The 18,493-nt window shown below is 31.3% G+C and overlaps 2 protein-coding genes across 3 annotated transcripts; both read right to left on the reverse strand.

The window, feature by feature from the left end:
- Positions 1–1,196: 1,196 nt before the first annotated feature.
- On the reverse strand, positions 1,197–2,825 carry LOC130899885 (matrix metalloproteinase-16-like). Its single transcript, XM_057810053.1, has 2 exons — positions 1,272–2,825; positions 1,197–1,209 (listed from the first exon to the last, which is right to left on the reverse strand). Exons 1-2 carry the CDS (start codon positions 1,988–1,990, stop codon positions 1,197–1,199), a joined length of 732 nt encoding a protein of 243 aa, XP_057666036.1. The 5' UTR covers positions 1,991–2,825.
- Positions 2,826–16,751: 13,926 nt separating this feature from the next.
- Positions 16,752–17,604, reverse strand: LOC130899849 (uncharacterized). 2 transcript variants are annotated; one of them, XM_057810002.1, is made up of 2 exons: positions 17,105–17,604; positions 16,752–17,027 (listed from the first exon to the last, which is right to left on the reverse strand). In XM_057810002.1, exons 1-2 carry the CDS (start codon positions 17,559–17,561, stop codon positions 16,948–16,950), a joined length of 537 nt encoding a protein of 178 aa, XP_057665985.1. In that variant the 5' UTR covers positions 17,562–17,604; the 3' UTR covers positions 16,752–16,947. The 2 variants fall into 2 exon arrangements, with proteins under 2 accessions (XP_057665985.1, XP_057665984.1); XM_057810001.1 differs by having other exon boundaries at positions 16,752–17,033.
- Positions 17,605–18,493: the final 889 nt, after the last annotated feature.

Below are 18,493 nucleotides of genomic sequence, written 5' to 3' on the forward strand. Positions count from 1 at the left end.
AGTCCCTCTCTTGAAATTCTGATAATTTAAAATTAATTTTATCTTTGACGTTCTCGAAAAACCATCGCTCTATATCGGTTGTTTAAAATGTTTGAAATGTCCTATGTATGTTTGTAATTTCCTAATTGTACCTACATGCAGTCCTCCTTTTTTAATTGCCAAATTACATACTTTAATTTGTTTTTTCAATCGATTCAACCAAATTTCCACATCTCTATCCGTTATCTTATCAAACAATATTTTTCTGACATTTTTAATGACTTGCAGTAAATTTTCAGATTTTTTTACAATATTCATGGTACTCACCTCTCTCTCTCTCTCTCTGTGTCTTAGGCACGTCTATAGTTCCTCAATTTCAAATGACGCTAGCCGTTGATTTTTTCCAACATCCACTAATCCCTTGAATATAATTCCGTATTTTTCCTTTTCAAATTCTTCAATGACTGGTTTGTAGACACTTGTGACTCTTTGCGGTAAAAACACTACTTCTGTATCTAAATCCAATAAAACTGATTCTCCGAATTTGGAATTGACTATTTTTACCTTCTTTATAGCCCTCAGAGTATTCAAAGGTAGATCTTGTATTTTTGTTATTGGTTTTCTCTCTGTAATTAGAGACGTTGCGTTAGTTTTTTTTAAATCCATCTGAAAAGAGAGAGAGAGCGCGTAACCCACAAGAAAAAAAAAAACTTACATTTTTTGTTAAGGCACAATTTTTTAACAGATACTAGTATTTGTTCTTCAGAGCTGGTTTTTCTCTTGCTGGCAGTGGAAGAGACTGGCTCCAACACAATGCAACATCTTATTTATACTCATGTCACTATCTCCATACGATTGTGGTAGAATGTTCTAGAAAAAATATTTTATTTGCGGCAATTTTGTAATTTTGTAATTTCCTGTAAATGTGGGCCATATGGTTTCCGAGTATTCTAATAAATTTTCACTATTTCCTGTACATGTGGTCCATTTGGTTTAGAAATATTCTTATCAATTTCCTGCGTTATCAAAAAATTTCTTATTAATAGGTAAAAGTTATCTTAAGATTGGCGTTCGGGAATTTCCAGAAAAAAAAATTTAATAAGAGTTTATTTCAAAATATACAGCATCATTGATAAAAAGAAATTATTTTTGTTAATAAAATTTTGAGATGATTTAAAAGGTCTCCATTTGGACATGGAATATCGAACACGTTCCAATTAAAGGATCCGGCTGCAACAAGTTTTTTGGTAAACTCATTATATTTGTAGTATGTGGTGTTTTTTAAAAAGTACATGTGTCCGTCAATGTACTGGAATGCTCCTGTAACATCTGTGGGTAGTCCAGGGAAAATATCTTTTATTTGTCCTCTATTCCGAACAGTTTTCAAGATCTTGTCAAATTCAATATAATTACTGTTATTATAAAATACATATATTTTCCCATGATTGCTTTGAAACATTGTGTTTATTTGAGAATTCTTAGGTATAATTAAATTATTTTCCTCAAGTATTTGTAGAGCGGGAAAATCTGCTACATAGTATTTACGGTCATTGACTGCTATTAAATTATCTGAAGAACTTTGAAAAATCTGAATTATGGGACCCACTTCTTCAGGTAAATAATCATCGAGTATTTCTGGTTGCGAGGGAATAAGTTTCGAATTCAAATCAATTTTCCATAGGGAATTTTCATTAATAATATATAAATGGTAATTTTCAAATTCACCAGCCATGGCAATGAACATATACTCCGGTATTATGTCGCATAAATTTTTATCCGGTTCATTTGGTTGATGTGAAAGTGTCTTTGTAGTCGGTGGCAGCGCTGATGTGGGTTTGAAAGGATTATTTACATATGTATTGATTGGCCCATAAAGAGCTTCAAGGGCCATTTTATCATCCTCATCCAATTTAGGAGCAATGTTGAATTGATACCATGGATACATTATTGCTGTCTCAATATCACTGTGAGCAATTCCTAAAATATGCCCAATTTCATGAATTAATACCATAAGTAGGCTAGTCTGATCTTCTGAACTTGATCCATCCAAACTTAAATCCCACTTCTCATCAGCATCAATATGAAGCTCTATACAACTGTTGCCTTTTGGGAAATAAGCATGTGCCAACACCTTTCCGGGCCCATCAAATGTACTGGAGCACTCACCTCTACCTTGGCAATTTGCTCGAAAATAGTGCTTTCCCCGTACAACTGTAATAGATATATCGGGAGCATAAGGCCGTATTTTGTGTATTAATTCAAATTTAAACTTTGAACTGTTACTCCACACTTCAAAAGCCTTTTTGGTTACTTTAAGATATTCTGGGGTTGCCTGAGGGAAATACCATTTCAAATCAAATTTTGTCCATTTTGATTTAACTCTAAAAGAATGATCATCGTCGGAAGCTGCTTCACTTACATTACATCTTGGTCTATTTAGAAGTTGAATTGTATTTTCATCTAATTCCCCCGTTGCAGGGATATTATATCTTGAAAACTCAACAAATAATCCTCAAGTTTAGTCAAATCATTTTCATTTGCGTACCCGAACCGGTGTAAATACTTCATAGCATACTGTTGGTCGACAACGCATAGTACTACAGCTGATATAATGATTAACATGATCTTCACTCTTCTGCTATCCTCAAAAAACTAATTTCCAATCACATTAATAACGGAATATATAATTTTTAAAAACCCAAAGACTTTTAACCGACCTGGTATATCATCGCAACGAATCTGTCTCGATTACGTGCGTGATACCTTACATTGACAAAAAATCTCTTTTTATTTATACGTTATACTTTTATGTTACAAGATTAGCGAATAATAATGGTATATATAATTTTTTAAAACCCAAAGACTTGGTATATCAGCGCTCCCGCTGTTATCATCGCAACGAATATATAACTTTACGCATGCGCAAAAACGAAGTCTCTCTCTCTTACACATTGTCTCGCTGCTCTCTCTCTAACACACGGTTTTCCCTATTTCTATAGTCAGACATACGTTGTTCATCTACTCCCTCCCCCTCCATTGTCCTTTTTTCCCTCTCTTTCTTTTCTTTTTTAGTTTCTGTTTCTCCCTCTACTCTACTTTCCTCTCTTTCCCTTTTTTTCCCCGATTCCCCGAATATTATTTTCGTCAAAAGCGTTCCCTCGCCACTTTCTTCTTCTATTAATTTTTCCTCCTCCTCTTCTTCCTCTATTATTGTTGACTGTACGATTTTCTCCGAGCTCCTATTGACTTTTTTACTATTTCTTTGTCGCTCGATTAATTCCCATTCGAATTTTCTCCTCTCTTCTTCCTCTTCCTCCTTCTTCTCACTTCTTCTTCCACCGATCTCCTCTTCTCCTCCTTCTTCTTAAGTTTAATTTGATTTCTTGGTTCCATATTAAATCCCACGAGTGGGGACGTGTGGATGTCCGGGGGAGCAGTGCGCCCTTACCCCGCTAAGGCTAGATACTCTGGGAGGTCACCAGGCACACGTTCAAGACTGACTCCGCGCAGCCATTCATCCCGTAGCCACAGTAGCTCACAACGTAGGATTACGGATTCTTTTCTCGAGGTTTACTCCTCTATGTCTTTTTGGTCCGCGGGCAGTTATTGGGGAACGCATTTGTTCCTTATTCATCACCTATCCGAGAAGGTTGGTCGGTCATGTTTCCTCTTACAAAAAGTTGAGCGACTCAGGACCGACTACTCCTTTCGGAGACACCCTATGAGCCATTAGGACGCATCGTGTCGGGTAGACTAAACCCCATCCCGGGGAACTCGCGTCGAGGATTCGGGCCGACTCACTTCCTGCCTCCTCGACTCGACCTCTCCGGCCACGAACCTAACCTAACCTAACCTAGGATTAGGTTGATTTTTTATTTTTATCAAACCGGCGAGGTTAGGTTTTTAAATTAGAATCTAAAAATACTAAGAACTGCTAAAGAAAATCAAAAATTCTCATTTCTAAAGGTGGGAGAGAAAATTTTCATTAAAAAGAATTAAAAAATGTTTAAACGGCGAGGTTAGGTTAGGTTTTAAAATCTAAGACTCATGGAATTTAAAAATACTGAAACTGCTAAAGATTTATCCAAAAATTCTCATTTCTAAAAAGAATCTGCTTAAAAGGTGTGAGGGAAAAAAACTCATTTTTATTTTTATTAAACAGGCGAGGTTTGGTTAGTTTGGGTTTAAATTCTAACACTAAAATAAAATCTAAAACTGCTAAAGAGAATCTAAAATTCTTATTTCTAAAGAGAATTCTAACTGCTACAGACAATCTAAAAATACGAACTGCTAAAGATAATCTATAAATTCTAAGGACTAAAGAATATCTAAAAATTCTAAAGACTACAGAAAATCTAAGAATTTTATTTGCTAAAGAGATGCTAAAAACAATCCAAGACTAAAAACAACATGCCCAAGTCTAGAGAAAATATTCTAAACGTAGAAAAATATAAATATCAAAAAATTGTATACAAGTTCATTTATAAATTAGGTTAGGTGATTTTCGACCAAAAATTCAAGAAAATAAAAAACAAATTTTTTCTCAAAAACAACACATAACTATGTTTTTGAATCTCAACTATTTAGTCAACAAAATTCATCTTTCTATATCAATAAAATAAATTCTGACAAATCTTTCAATTTTCAAAATAAACCGGAATTATATGGAACCAATAAGGAAAATAAAAGCAACATAAGACACAAAGCACGACGCCGTACAAACAACACCACACTGATTTCATTCAGATTCATCCAACTAGCATTCTATTTATTCAAACTAATTTTTGTATCAACTCAATATTAAATTGCAAAATATGTTGTGTTAAATAAAGTGTAGTTAATAGATGGAATAATTACGAGTTTCAATTGAGGCGCAACCTCGTGTACCATTTTATTTATTTTCTACAACCAAATTCCTGAAAAGTCTCAACATCTCCCAACTACTAAAAAAATATTTTTCAGAGTTTCCATATTTTCTGTGTGAAAAACCAAATAATAAAACCAAAACAAATATTTGACAGATTGGGAATAAATTAAAAAGTCTCAACGTATTTTTTATCACAATTTATTTCAACAGTGAGCTGTTTGTTAGCTTCGCTTCTACTCTCCCGTCCTAGAGGTCGAAAGAGTAGCAAGTTACTGAGCCACTCCACCAACTACAAGGTCTTACAGCTCCCAGGAGCGGACCTAACCTAAGCTTACATTTAATCAACTAACTATAAACATATTTACAAATCATTAAAGTCAATTTCCTAGCTCTTACAATAAAACTAAAAAAATTACATCATGAAATAACAACATAAGTATAACAACACTTCACTTCAACTCCTGCCGCCTCCTTAGCCATTACACAACTTCCAGGACGCTAAAACAAATAAAAATTAATACAACTCATTCAATAACTTTTCGAATAAAGCTAATAAGATTTATTCCATTTCCTAGTTAATCTTTTGTCCATAAAATTGTTCAAGTAAACACTTACGTTCAAATTAAACACAACACTTTAGTAACTTCACGCTAAAAATTAGTAGTTAGTAGTTGGTTTTCACAGAGAAAATTGAAGGAAACCCTGATTAAATGGAAAGATAAAATTAAAAACATTAAAGCACTCAACTCTCAAGTCAATCTGATAATTGAAAGAAAAATTAAACCTATTTAAATAAGTTTGTTTGTTCATTTTCTAATTGCTATTTTTCTCAATTGGTCTCATATCTAAAATAGGAATAGGAAAATTATACATGTGAAATATCTTTACAGTTTTTGAATGTGAAAAAAAATTAGTCACAAAGTCGATAGTTACAATTTGTTGCAACAAGTTCTTACCTTAAAGTTGACGAAAGCTATAAAAATAGGAATAGAATGGAAGGAATTAAATAAAACAATATATTTTTATTTTATTTCACAAGTTTTTTGCTAGTACTACAACACGAGGCGAATCGTTGAGAAAAAAAAAGTGTCACCAACTCAAAGTACTTAGTTGTTTTTTGTACAGAATGGCGTTTAATTTATGTATCAATCATTCGCTACAATTTGCTACAACAAGTTCTTACCTTAAAGTTAACGAAAGCTATTGCCGGGAATTGAATGGAAGGGAATAAATAAAACAATATAATTCAAGTTTAATACACAAGTCAAATAAATATCTTCCCAGTCTTTGCTAGGCAGATCGCCGAGGAAAAAAAAGTGCCACCAAGACAAAGTAGTTATTTTTTTCTGAAAAGGCTAACATCAGTGATGAGTTCATCATATGCTACATTTCGTTGCAACAAGTTCTTACCTTAATGTTGACGAAAGCTATAAAATAGGAATAGAATGGAAGGAATTAAATAAAACAATATATTTCAATTTTATTTATCACACAAATAAAATATCTTTCTAGTCTTTGTTAGTAACAACACAAATTAAGAAAAAAATGTCTCCAGTTTGCAACAAGCCCTTACCTTAAAGTTAAGATATGCGGCCGCCACCTATGAAGCAATTTTTAAAATAGGAATTGAAAGGAAGAGGTTCAAATAAAACAAAATCATTTTATTATATCGTCTTTAATCTCATTTATGTTGAAAACTTCATTTAAATTTTCTTGGATTGAAATGAAGGGAAATAGAATAATATAATTTTATTTATATTTCTTAGTTTCAACTGACAAACACACTAATAATAATATTTTGCTACAATTATTTAATAGGTTTTTCACAATGCAACTGAACTGAGAGATGGAAAATATCGAAATGTCAAATATGGATTTTATTAGTTTGAAGATGAGATCGCACCGGATATAAAGAATAATTTAAAGGACACAAAACATGAATTTAATCAGAAAATTATGATTTGGTAAAAGTGAAGAGAAAAATTATTCAGCTGAATGTTTGATCGAGAGGAAAGATGTAGTGCAGGTGATGGATGAAAAGCAGGTATAATCGGTGAAACCCCAGGTATTAAGCCTCACAAAACTATCTCATCCATAGAGTTCTTCTGATCAGACTATAAAATGAGTCGTGGGGTGCGTGAAATTTCTATCAACAATCCCTTTCGCTCATATAAATTAACTACTATTTTTTATTTTACGCTGAATTTCATTTTTAGCCTTTTCAAAAGGCTCTAAGATCAATGAGAGAGAAGTGTAAAACATAATACCAAGTATCAATTACCCATATTGCTTTTGTTACATCATCCTACACGAATCACCAATCCTTATTCCCGATAGAAACGTTCAACGTGAATATAGAAGAAGTTTTGAGTTTATCGCCCAGGAAATGAGACTGAAAAGAAAAGGAATCCTTACAATTTATTTAAATGTCAATGATGATTTGAGACCCTCAACTAATTAGTTTTGGTTTTATAAAATAGAGAAATTTTGGGGTAAATGATATATTTGTGAAAGAACGACTACATACTATATCGACTACGTAGATTACCGAGAATATTGGGACAATGACAACAATAAGATGGGAGCCTAAAGCAAGTCCAACGGTTCCAATTTCAGAAGGAAATAAAATTGAGTACTTCATGGAGCGATACAAAATATGAATTAAAACAGGAAATTTTCAATTGATAAAAGTGAAGAGAAAAAAAACCCATTCTTCAGTTCACTCAAAAGTTTTATTGATTAAATTTTGGAATCTAGAACATAAAGAAATAACTTAAAATGTGCCCCATTCTTCCGGAAATGGAATAATTGATCTAAATTTAAGAGAGTTAATGCTTAGATCCCAAGTACCTACCGGTTATCATAACATTCATCATCAATCTGGGGTATTGATTAGACTAAAATATGTATTTGTTAAAATGAAAAATGAAATCTGGGTATTATATTAATGACAGTTAATATATATGAGCGATAGAGTATTGATATTAATTTCACGTACCCCACGATTTTAGTCTAATCGATACCTCAAACTGATGACGAATATCATGATGACTTGTAGGCACAGAAATTCGATCAAAATAAGTGTTTTCGAAGAGTGAAATGTGAAATGATCAGATTTAGTTCGCTAAGACGTTCATAGATATTTTTTCATTTGTTGTTAAATAGAGATGGAACTGAAGAAAATATTAAGTCATATAAAATAGATATCGGCAAAAAAATATCATGACCAATTTCGAAGATATGATAAATTTATGAAATAAAATTGTAAGTAGTTCTGAAGTCCCGGTAGTATCAATCAATTTTGAATATATATATACTTGAATATATATATATTTTGAATATATATATACAACAATCAACAGTACGAATGTCTCATGAAAATTTTAAATATGTTGAAATAAGCGGGTACTTTGAGGTACTTTGAGTTTTACGTTTACGAGATAATAAGACTGAACTGAAAAACTCTGGAATCGGGAATTTCGGAAAGATTCGAAGCCCTAAAATGAATTTGATTAAAAATAATACATTTTGAGTATTTCGCAGCACAGAAAATAAGAAACAAAAAACGAGGCTATGTATATGACCAACAATTTTGGAAAATTGGCAAAACAATACAATTACTCCTAAGGACGCAATACCAACTTCCATCTATTTTTCAAAGTTTTCCCACATTAACCGGACGCATCGGCACAGCGACGAAATTGAAAACCCTTAGTCCAATTCACGTTGCCTCTATCCGATGCTGTGGTATTTCACCCGGCGATGCGAGTGGGTCACATCTACCACATCAATGGAGGATGAAAAGGAAATAATGGGACTGAAAAACGCTCCATAGAAAATTTGAAATTTCGAAATATGACAATTTAAGTATATATCCTGAAAACATGAATGAATAATGAAGAGAATTTTTAGTTTGTAGCACAGAAAAAAAAAATGTTTATTCACGGTTTGCGTTCGTAAATATGTTTTTATGAAATTATTTATTATATGTGATATTTTTCTGTTTAATTAGAAAATCCTTTCTATTCAGTTTTACCAATTATATAATACACAACAGTGAATATGAATGTTTTTTGACCTTAAATCCCTCGATTTATCGGTATTTAATAATCTCTGAAATGATGGAACAAATAATAAGAAATACTGAGAATCATAAATATACTCTATTCTAATTATTTACTCCTTAAGAATCGATTTGCATATATAAGGGGCCCGGTATGAGAAAAATGTGAGGAGTAAAATCTATCGATGAATGACCTCGTTACGTTTTTGGTGCGCACCCTATGATGCGCAACTTTTTAATTTGTCAGTGTCAACATACTTATATTGCTGTCATTGTGAAGTTTTATTATCATTGTGTTCCGCTAAAGTGAACTGAAAGTATTTTCAAATAACTATGGCAGAAAGAGGTGTAGATGATATTGCCGGAACATCTAACAAACACGTAGTTGCAAGGTACATTATAATTCATGTATTATATGTATGAGCATGTGCAATTTGTATTTATTAAATATTTTAATAATTATCGATGTAGTTCATATAAATATATATTTGAAAACAACACATAAAATTAGATAATCAACCCTATATGAATTATCGAGCGCATCCACATAAAATAGAAAATTTCTAACCTAACCAAAAATTAATTTTTTTGTCGGTCTATAAATTCTTCCACGTTATTATGATTTATTTTATAAATAATTTTTAAATATTAACAACTGTAGTCAATAATTCGATAATATTATTAGAAAAATCGACAATATTTTTTCATTATAATAATGTTTTTATATAATTTTCTTTCGAAAAGTTATTTTTTAGCTTATTTAAATAATTTTCATGTACTATTTATTATTGTATGTAAAAGATTTAGTGACATAATTATCTTTTTATAACCATTTTTGTTAATTATTAAGATAATATTATATTTTAAATAAAAAATTAATAATAATATTTTAAAAAAATGTTTATAAAAACCTTTTTTTATCAATTTTTTATCAAGTCGGTTAAAATTTTTATAATTATTCATTTATAAATTTTCTAATTTTTTTTTATATTTTTTGACTAGGAAAAAATCTAAACCTCCAAAAACTCCAGCCGAGAGACAGCGAGCTTACAGATTAAAAAAAATTAATGAAGGAAGCCCAAAATATTCTGGCAATCAACCAATCTTTTTTAAGTTAAATAAACTCTTTTTGCGTCTGGTTAGACTATCGAACTTAAGGAGTAAACTCCAGTCGTGCGTCGGAGCTGACACACACAATTTTTTTTTCTCCTCAGCAATCTTGAAATATATTGTACATAAAATTAAATTTCTCCTATTTCTTATTTCTTAGACCTTTTGATATATCAATGCATCTAAATTTTCTTGATTTTAGGTCTCTAAAATAGCTAAAGGACCTAAAATACCTAAAATCAAGAACATTTAGATGAATTAAAATTAAATTTATAGCATAAATAAATAAATAGAGGTATCTAACCTTTGAGACCTTTTTTTTTCGCTGCTTCTCTTAGAAGCTGATCAATCTCATGCTGAATATGTTTCACCAAATCTTCTTTGGATACTTTTGTTTTGCTGTGTTCCATAAATTTACCACTTCTTCTTGACAGCATTTCTTTGTCTTGTAGATGTGTCTTTTAACGTTTTAATGTTTAATCATTAAAATAGTATCAAAAAAGTTGTTAAATAAAATATTTGCGGGCGTCGCTGTTACTCGGCTCTTTACGCTACGACATTCATCGAGTCGCGCGTATCGATACGGCTGGTCGAAAGCACATAAACAATCTGAGAACTATTGTGCTACTCTGCGGAGTTCGGGGTAGTACGACAAACACCATTGTGTAAAATTTCGCATATATTTTTATTCTAGAAAAATTTCTTATTTCAATTTAACTTTACTTTCGCACCATTTTACATGGTTTTCTATTGAAAAAAAAAAATACGTGATATTTGTTGAAACCCCCCTCTCCCCAAGTGAGATCTGGAAAGATTTAACTTGAACCCCTCCCTCCCTTGAACACCTCACGTAATTTATGGACGCCACCAAAGACCGTGGCAAATATTATTTTCCGACTTTTTTTATTACCAGTCCAAAAGCTATTTGTTAATTTTTGACAGCATTGTAAGGATTTGTTTTCTAAATTTGGTGTTCCTGATATCTTCTATGCTGATAATGTTCCCTATAACAGTATAGAATTTAGAAATATTACTAAATAATGGAATTTTGATTTGGAGTTTTTTATCCTTTTTTATCACCAGTCAAATAGTTTTGCAGAGAAGTATGAATGAATATCTCTATAAACATGCTTAAAAAAATGTGTAATGTTTTCTATGCATCGATTTATATCGAATATGGAGTGTCTCTACACTCCATAATATCGAATATCCCTAGTCCTGTCAAGAGATAGAAAAAAGAAGAAGATAGCACAGTGATAAAAACATGGTAGCTTGAAAGTGCTAATAAATAAAACTACTAGTAAATAAATATAGTTTTAATAAAACATATAAAAAAAAAGAAATTGAACAATAACGAAACAACATGAAACAGTTGATTGTATGCAAAATACAGGAATGAAATTGGTACTTTCAAAGTAAAAATGGTTAAAATTATGAAGCTGAAGAAAGCCACAGAGTTTAAAAATATTAGCATATTAGCATTAGTAGTAGGAAAAAGCTTCAGAACATATGCGGAGAACCAGAATAAAACAGGTAAACCTTCCTATATTTAGTATCCTCATGATGTGAGTAAAATGATGATATGTTAGGTTAGTTGGTTTTTGCTAATAAAATTGAGAATTAAATGAAAAATAGGCTATCAAAGAGAAAATTAAAATAATTTATAAATTAACAATTATAATTGGATATTTATTGTTCAATAGTGACAAAAAAATTGTTATTAATTGTGATAGGGATGCTAACTTGAAGGTGTATTGTAAATCAGTTTTTTTTGTTTAACAAATTAATTCCAAACATTCGTTTATTGTGAACCTTCAAATAACTCCTAATAAATAAAATGAAAAATTGAGGAATAAAAACATTTTTTTCTGGAGTTGTATTAGATTAGCCCATATTGTATTATCAATTTAAATCTGTTTATATAACTGATGGAAAATAATCTACATCCAATTGATATATGAAATGAAAAAGGTTCTATTAGCAGCTGTTCTCAGCTTGTTCTACTGTCTGTTGTTAAGGCAATCAGGGAAGTGAGTGGCATAGTGTATATAACCAAACTAGCACATTTTTTAATTGCAACAGTTGTGATCATTAAAACACCATGAATACTTTTTCATATTATTATATTTTAATAATGTAATCAATACTTTTCTGCTAGCTTATAATACCTCAATATTGCTTCTAGAAAACATGCTTACATTTTATGAAATAATGTAAGTAGGTACTCGAATTGCAAAAATAATGAACATATTAATTAAGTGAATCATTGCCTTTAAACGGTTAATGTAACAGTGTTATAAATGTTATCTCTGCTTCTTGTGAAAATTGATAGTTTGATGAATTTAAACAAAAGTAAACTTTATAGTTCAATATAATTATCAACTTATTTTCAACTAATTTTATATTATATTTAATGTCCACCAAAATGAATAAATGGGTGAAATATAAAAAAACACAAAAGAGAAGAGCAATATAAAGTTGGCTATTTATTTATTCAGTATAGTGAAGACATATGAGGGTAGTATAATGTATTGTTGTATTCACAATTCACAATAGTTATGTTGTACTCTATAATATTATTCTTTAGCATGGTTAATAAATTATAACATACATATATCCCTTACATTGTCAGTAAGGTGATTGATAGTAATGGTATATAGATCTCATTAAGCTGATGTTCTCTTTTCTGTTTTTGTTTATTTAAAATTACATTTGAAATTTTTCTGAGTATTGAATATTTCTTGTGGAATGATTTAATGAATATGAGAGATTTTGGAATTCCTTAATAGATGTGGTATTAGCTTAATTTATCAATTGTATTTATTTAGGCTTTCCTTATTACATGTTGTTGTAGCTGATGTTTATTGTGTGAATCTATTAGGTGACGTAATATTTACAAACCTGTGTGATTGGATTTTGAAATGAGATTTTATCCGTTATCCACTAATATTCTCTCAGTATTATTATAGAGTGGTTCTGATAGTAAATTTGAAAATATTAGTTATACACTTTTTCATTAAAAAGACCGTGTCGGAAAAATGCAGTAGAATTTTTAAAAAAATTGTATTATTCCAAAAGGAAACAGCAGAATTTGAAAAAATTGTATTATTCCAAAAGGAAACAGCAGAATTTGAAAAAATTTATTATTTCAAAAGGAAACAGCAGAAACAAGTGATGGGTACTATTTATAGTAATAATTAAGTTTGGTAGGTGTACAAGAAGAGAAGTTGCCAATTCGAGAAACTTATGAGAATGGGGACTTGGTTGGAACGCAGTTCATTATTATTTGTATAGCTTCAGTACAAATGGTGAGTGTAATACATTTTATTATTTTCACCAAGTATTCTTCGATTTTTTAGGGAGTATTTTCAGGAAAATGTGGAATGTCCAGAAACTTTTCTGTCAACTGCTAATAACAGATATTAGATGTTATTTTACCTTTACTTTAATTCAAAACTCCATTTTAAGGAACTAAAGTTCTCATCTAAGATGAAATTGTCGAGTCGGTTTTTTAAGTATGGCACAAAAAACAAATTAGTTGAATTTTATCATAAATTTGTAAACTAGAAAATATTTTCAAAAATTGGTTCTGTTATTATATTCAAATTCATGTTATGACCCATTTTTGGGAAACATCAATTCAAGTTTTTGACCATTCTAATACATATTTTACAAAATATATAGGTCATCAAAATTACATAAATGTAATATACTTCTTTATACAAGAATGTATTGACCATTCACCCTTCTATCTAATTATTATAATAAATATTAGCTGACCCGACAAACGTTGTTTTGCCATAAACATTATTTCTTTGAAATATTTTCTTAGGCATTATTTTGGTGTGAGCGACCCTTAACATATAGAGATATGAAAAATAGATGTTGGCCGATTCTTGGACTTACACTATATTCACATAAAAAATCACGAAAATCGGGTCCAGTCGTTTCGGAGGAGTTTGGCAACAAATACCACTACACGAGAATTTTATGTATTAGATTATACAATCTTTATGAATATACCTTTATTGAATTCGATGTCATACTTTTAGATACATGGGCGAATATATATTAAGAAGGTATTTTCAGTGATTCCAGAGGTGATGTTCAAATCAGTATTAAATATCTCTCAACTGAGCTTTGTATGGTATATCTAATGTGGGCTGAAAGAAAAATCATAGCAATTATTACGAAACTCTTAAAATCGAAGGAAAATGATACTTTTTCATAGAAAATAAAGTAACAGACCTATCAGTCTTATATAAAACTAATACTCATTCTTATTATAATCTTGATAAAAACAAAATTAGAATGTATGGAAAGTTCTTACATTGGCTTACCTGCAGTCATTTAAACTGTTCTTATAATAATCTTAGAATTGCCAATGAATGGCGCTATCTAAAAGTGAAGCTAATATTACTAACAGTGGAAACGTATCATTATGTGAACTAGGTAATAAATCTAACAATTAACAACACTACTGGTTCAAAACGAATCCCCGTTGGATGCGGGAAATCCAACATCAGGGTCGTTGGTCTGTAAATGAGTGGCGTGGGTTTTTAGGCGGACAAATAATTGGGCCAGTTTTTTGAATGAGATAGTTAATTAAGAAAAATATTTAAACTTGTGAAAAAACGAATTGTGTCTTTTCTTTTAGAAAATATGCCCTTACTTAGTCATTTGTAGTGACATGTTCTTACAATCTGATGATTGCCCGGCATATTATTCCATATAAGTTGTGCATTTTTTACATCAAACGTACCCTGATAGGTGAATAGGACAAGTTTATTTATTTGGCCATCCAGATCTTCAGACCTAACTTGCCTAGATTTTTATTTGTGGGCCAAATAAAAGATCATTTTTACACTGGGAACCTAACCAAAACCGAGTATTTGTGATCATCTTGACTCTTGTAAAGATGTGAGTTTTTATTTTCAAGTTATGTTTGGTTTCTATTTGAAAAGTTTGAGAGGTGAGTGGAAAGAAATTTGAAGTTTCTCCCAAAAACAAGCTTGAGGCGTGGTTGAATGATAATTGTTTGTATTTTTAGAATCAATGTATAAATCAGAATGTTTAGTATTTGATTTGATTTGATTTTAGATAACTTCCTCATGCTTAAAGATCCATAATTTTTTATTTTTTATTAATAAAATGATTTATAAACTCAGCTTCATAGATTGAGAGGATATACTCAGGCTTTCGGAAATTTTATAATAATATGCTCTTTTATTTCACGAGCCAGGTCTCAATATATTTTGAAATAAACAACTTTTCCATATTACTTAATCCTGTGGTGTTATCGGCATTACTTTTACATTTTTCTGATGTACCAATATTAAATAATTTAAGTCTGTGTTAAACGATATCGATAGTGCATCTGCAAGAAAAAGTTTATTACCCAATTTTCAATTCAATGAAGATATCATGATATCGTACTGTTCCAAATTTAACCTAATATTTGAAGTTTTAGATGGGTTTATTCTTATGATTAGAAAAATTGTTACAGTCTTTTCATTACTTTGTAGTGCTCATCTTTGCTCATCTTTGTGAAATAGGAAGTAGCTTCGTCTGCATTTGACATAAAAATAGTTTCTTTGGTAATATTTGACTTCAAATAGGCATCAAATAAAAAAAATTAAATGTTCTTACTAATAATACAAATTAACTCGTTTATTATCGTAACAATGATGGCGTATTAACTATTATCTAATTTATCACTTAATTTTCAATATTGGGTAATTTCTATAATAATATTTCTCATATGATTAGACATTAGCTGAATCAAGTTCGATATGGTTTCTTTTGTGATGTTGAGCCAATTTTCTTCTAGTGCGCTCTGAGGTCGAGAGTTGGTTTCCTTCGATTAATTTCCTTCCAGACTCCAAAATACAAGAACAATGAAAAGGAATTGACCGACTGACTTAAGAAATGGTTAAAATGGACTGGAGAAGTCATTAAAACGATAGATAGGAGCAAAAAATGGATTCACTATGTAAAAATCAAGTTCATTTCCTCCAAGAACTTCATATCACAAGGAAACTGAAAAAGAATTGACCGGTTGGCTTAACAAATGGTTAAAACGGATTAGAAAAGTCCTTATCACGATAGGTGAGAGCAAAAAATGGATTCACTATGTAAATTTGTACCGTTTGAAGGTGTTTTGTAGGTTAGTATATTTCCTGTGATCTCATATTTTTATTCTTAGTTCTTTCATTAGCTCTATTCACCATAGTTTTTTCTCAGTTTTCAATGGTGTAGTAGTAGGGGAGCCCAAGCGGGGATTTTTGAAGTGACTCGAGCGTGTCAGAAAATTATATAGGGAGAATCCTTGCATCCTTTAATGTACCTCTACCAAGTATGAACCCTCCATATGGTGGGGTGTGTTGAGGGGAACCCGTCTGATTAGTAAAAAAAAATCGATTTTTAGAAAAACTCGAGCGCGTCAGTCATTTACAGTATGTACGCGCATTATATTTCTGGTAACTATTAGATATTAATCTGACGATTAATTCAAGGGGGCTGGCCGTAACGAGCAGTTGGAAAAAAAAAAAAAGTTATTCGAGCGTGTCAGACATTCAAAGTGTATGTCAACTAAAGCTTAAAAAGTGTCCTATTAAAATATCTGACGATTTGGACATGACACAAACTCATAATATATTTTTATATATGTAAAAAAAAAGGTGATCTTGAGATACTCCAGCGCGTCAGATTTTTATGCAGGAGGGTCAAGTTGATGTCATAGTTCTCCTGAATAATAATCTGACAATTATATAGAGGGATATCGCTAGTCTGACCATTTTGAAGGAAATTTAGAAATAATATCTCCGCATTTACGTACAGAAATTGGATAATTTATTAATAAAAAATTAAATATAGATCATTACAATTTATAATAAATTACAGATCATTAAAATTTAAAATACATATTTTAGTCTTCATCTCCACTAGACTCATCTTTGAAGTTTGTTTCCACTTCAACTTCCTGGACGTCCTCGTCATCTCGTGATTCTGTAACTAAGAATGGTTATGATACATTATAATGTTATATTTATGTTATGATAGTATAATATGGAAAAAAAACGTACCTGAATCTAAAGTATCTCCTAAAATGTCAGGTGTTATGACGATGTCTTCGTACGCTTCAGGAAGTTGGTTTCCTAGGAACCAAGTTGGCTCCAATTTTCCATCCACATTTCTCCATCCGTATTCTAGTGGTGACATTTCCGTAGGAATACGATTGTGAGCGTTCCTCCACAAACAAGCAATATATTTCGTTCGCAATAAATGTTGTTGCAGCTCCGATCGACATGGTGGCAAATTACAAGCATCGTAATTACGCACATTCAGTGAAAAGGGTTGAGACGTATCATTTACTTTGTACGTTTTATTAAATATTTCAATCCTAGCAATATTAACGTCAGCTAGTTTTTTAAACCCGTACAAATGGCAGATGAACGATTCCACGGTGGAAGATAATGCCTCAATATTATATGCTTCAGAGCCCAAGTTTGCAAATACTTCTTGTATATTTACAGATCCCATTAGAATCTGTAGAGGCCTTTTTTTACCTCGCCTGTACAAAGCTGGGTTGTAATCACATCCCGTTAGAGCATGCAGAGCTGGTAGTGCTTTTGATACAAGTGGGCCCAATTTCGTAAAAAGAGCAGAAATGTCGATATATCGGCGTGCATTCCCTACTCCGAGATCAATCCAGACTTTTACAGACGATTTCATATGTTCCATGTTGGCTAACATAATAACCACGATATCTGTATCAGAGGTTCTGATGGTGACAGTAGACTCTTCTTCCATTTGACAAGCAAAAAATACAGCTTTTGTATCCGCTTCTTCATGATCGGGACATGACAGTTCATGATCAATAATTCGCGATAATTCGTTATCGATAACAGAGTACACGTAACATAAATCATGAATTAGAAATATTTTCTTATTACCAATAATTGATTTCATCTCCTGTTTAGCCCAATGTTCGATAAGAAATTTCACTAATGCTTCTTTAAACTTTATATTTTTTAAATCTTTGGAGAAGTCAGAGGTTCTGCTTTGTTGAGGACCGGCAATATGAAAATCTTTGTCATCTATATTGCGTCGAAGAGCATGTTCACAATCTTTTATCGAAGGTGTGAAGTAACGATCAAATATAATGGCTATACTATCTGCTGGAGTTTTTACAAGAGTTTGCAAAATTTTCTTTGATAAATCACCGAAATTGCGCGGCATTTGTTTAAAAGTATTTAAGAAGAAGAAGCCATCTACGATTCCACAGTCTACCTGGGGTGGTGGTTGTTCCATTTCTTCAATTCTCATTTCTAGTTCTTGAACCAGTACTGATTTTGCAGTTTTATTAAAAGAACCATCTATATGGCATAGTGATAACGGGACTGGTGTTATTGGAAAACACAATACTTTTCCAAGATCTAAGTTTGCAACCAGAGATAGACCTAATAATCTAC

Source organism: Diorhabda carinulata, chromosome 12, assembly GCF_026250575.1.
Source record: "Diorhabda carinulata isolate Delta chromosome 12, icDioCari1.1, whole genome shotgun sequence".
Lineage (NCBI taxonomy): Eukaryota > Metazoa > Arthropoda > Insecta > Coleoptera > Chrysomelidae > Diorhabda > Diorhabda carinulata.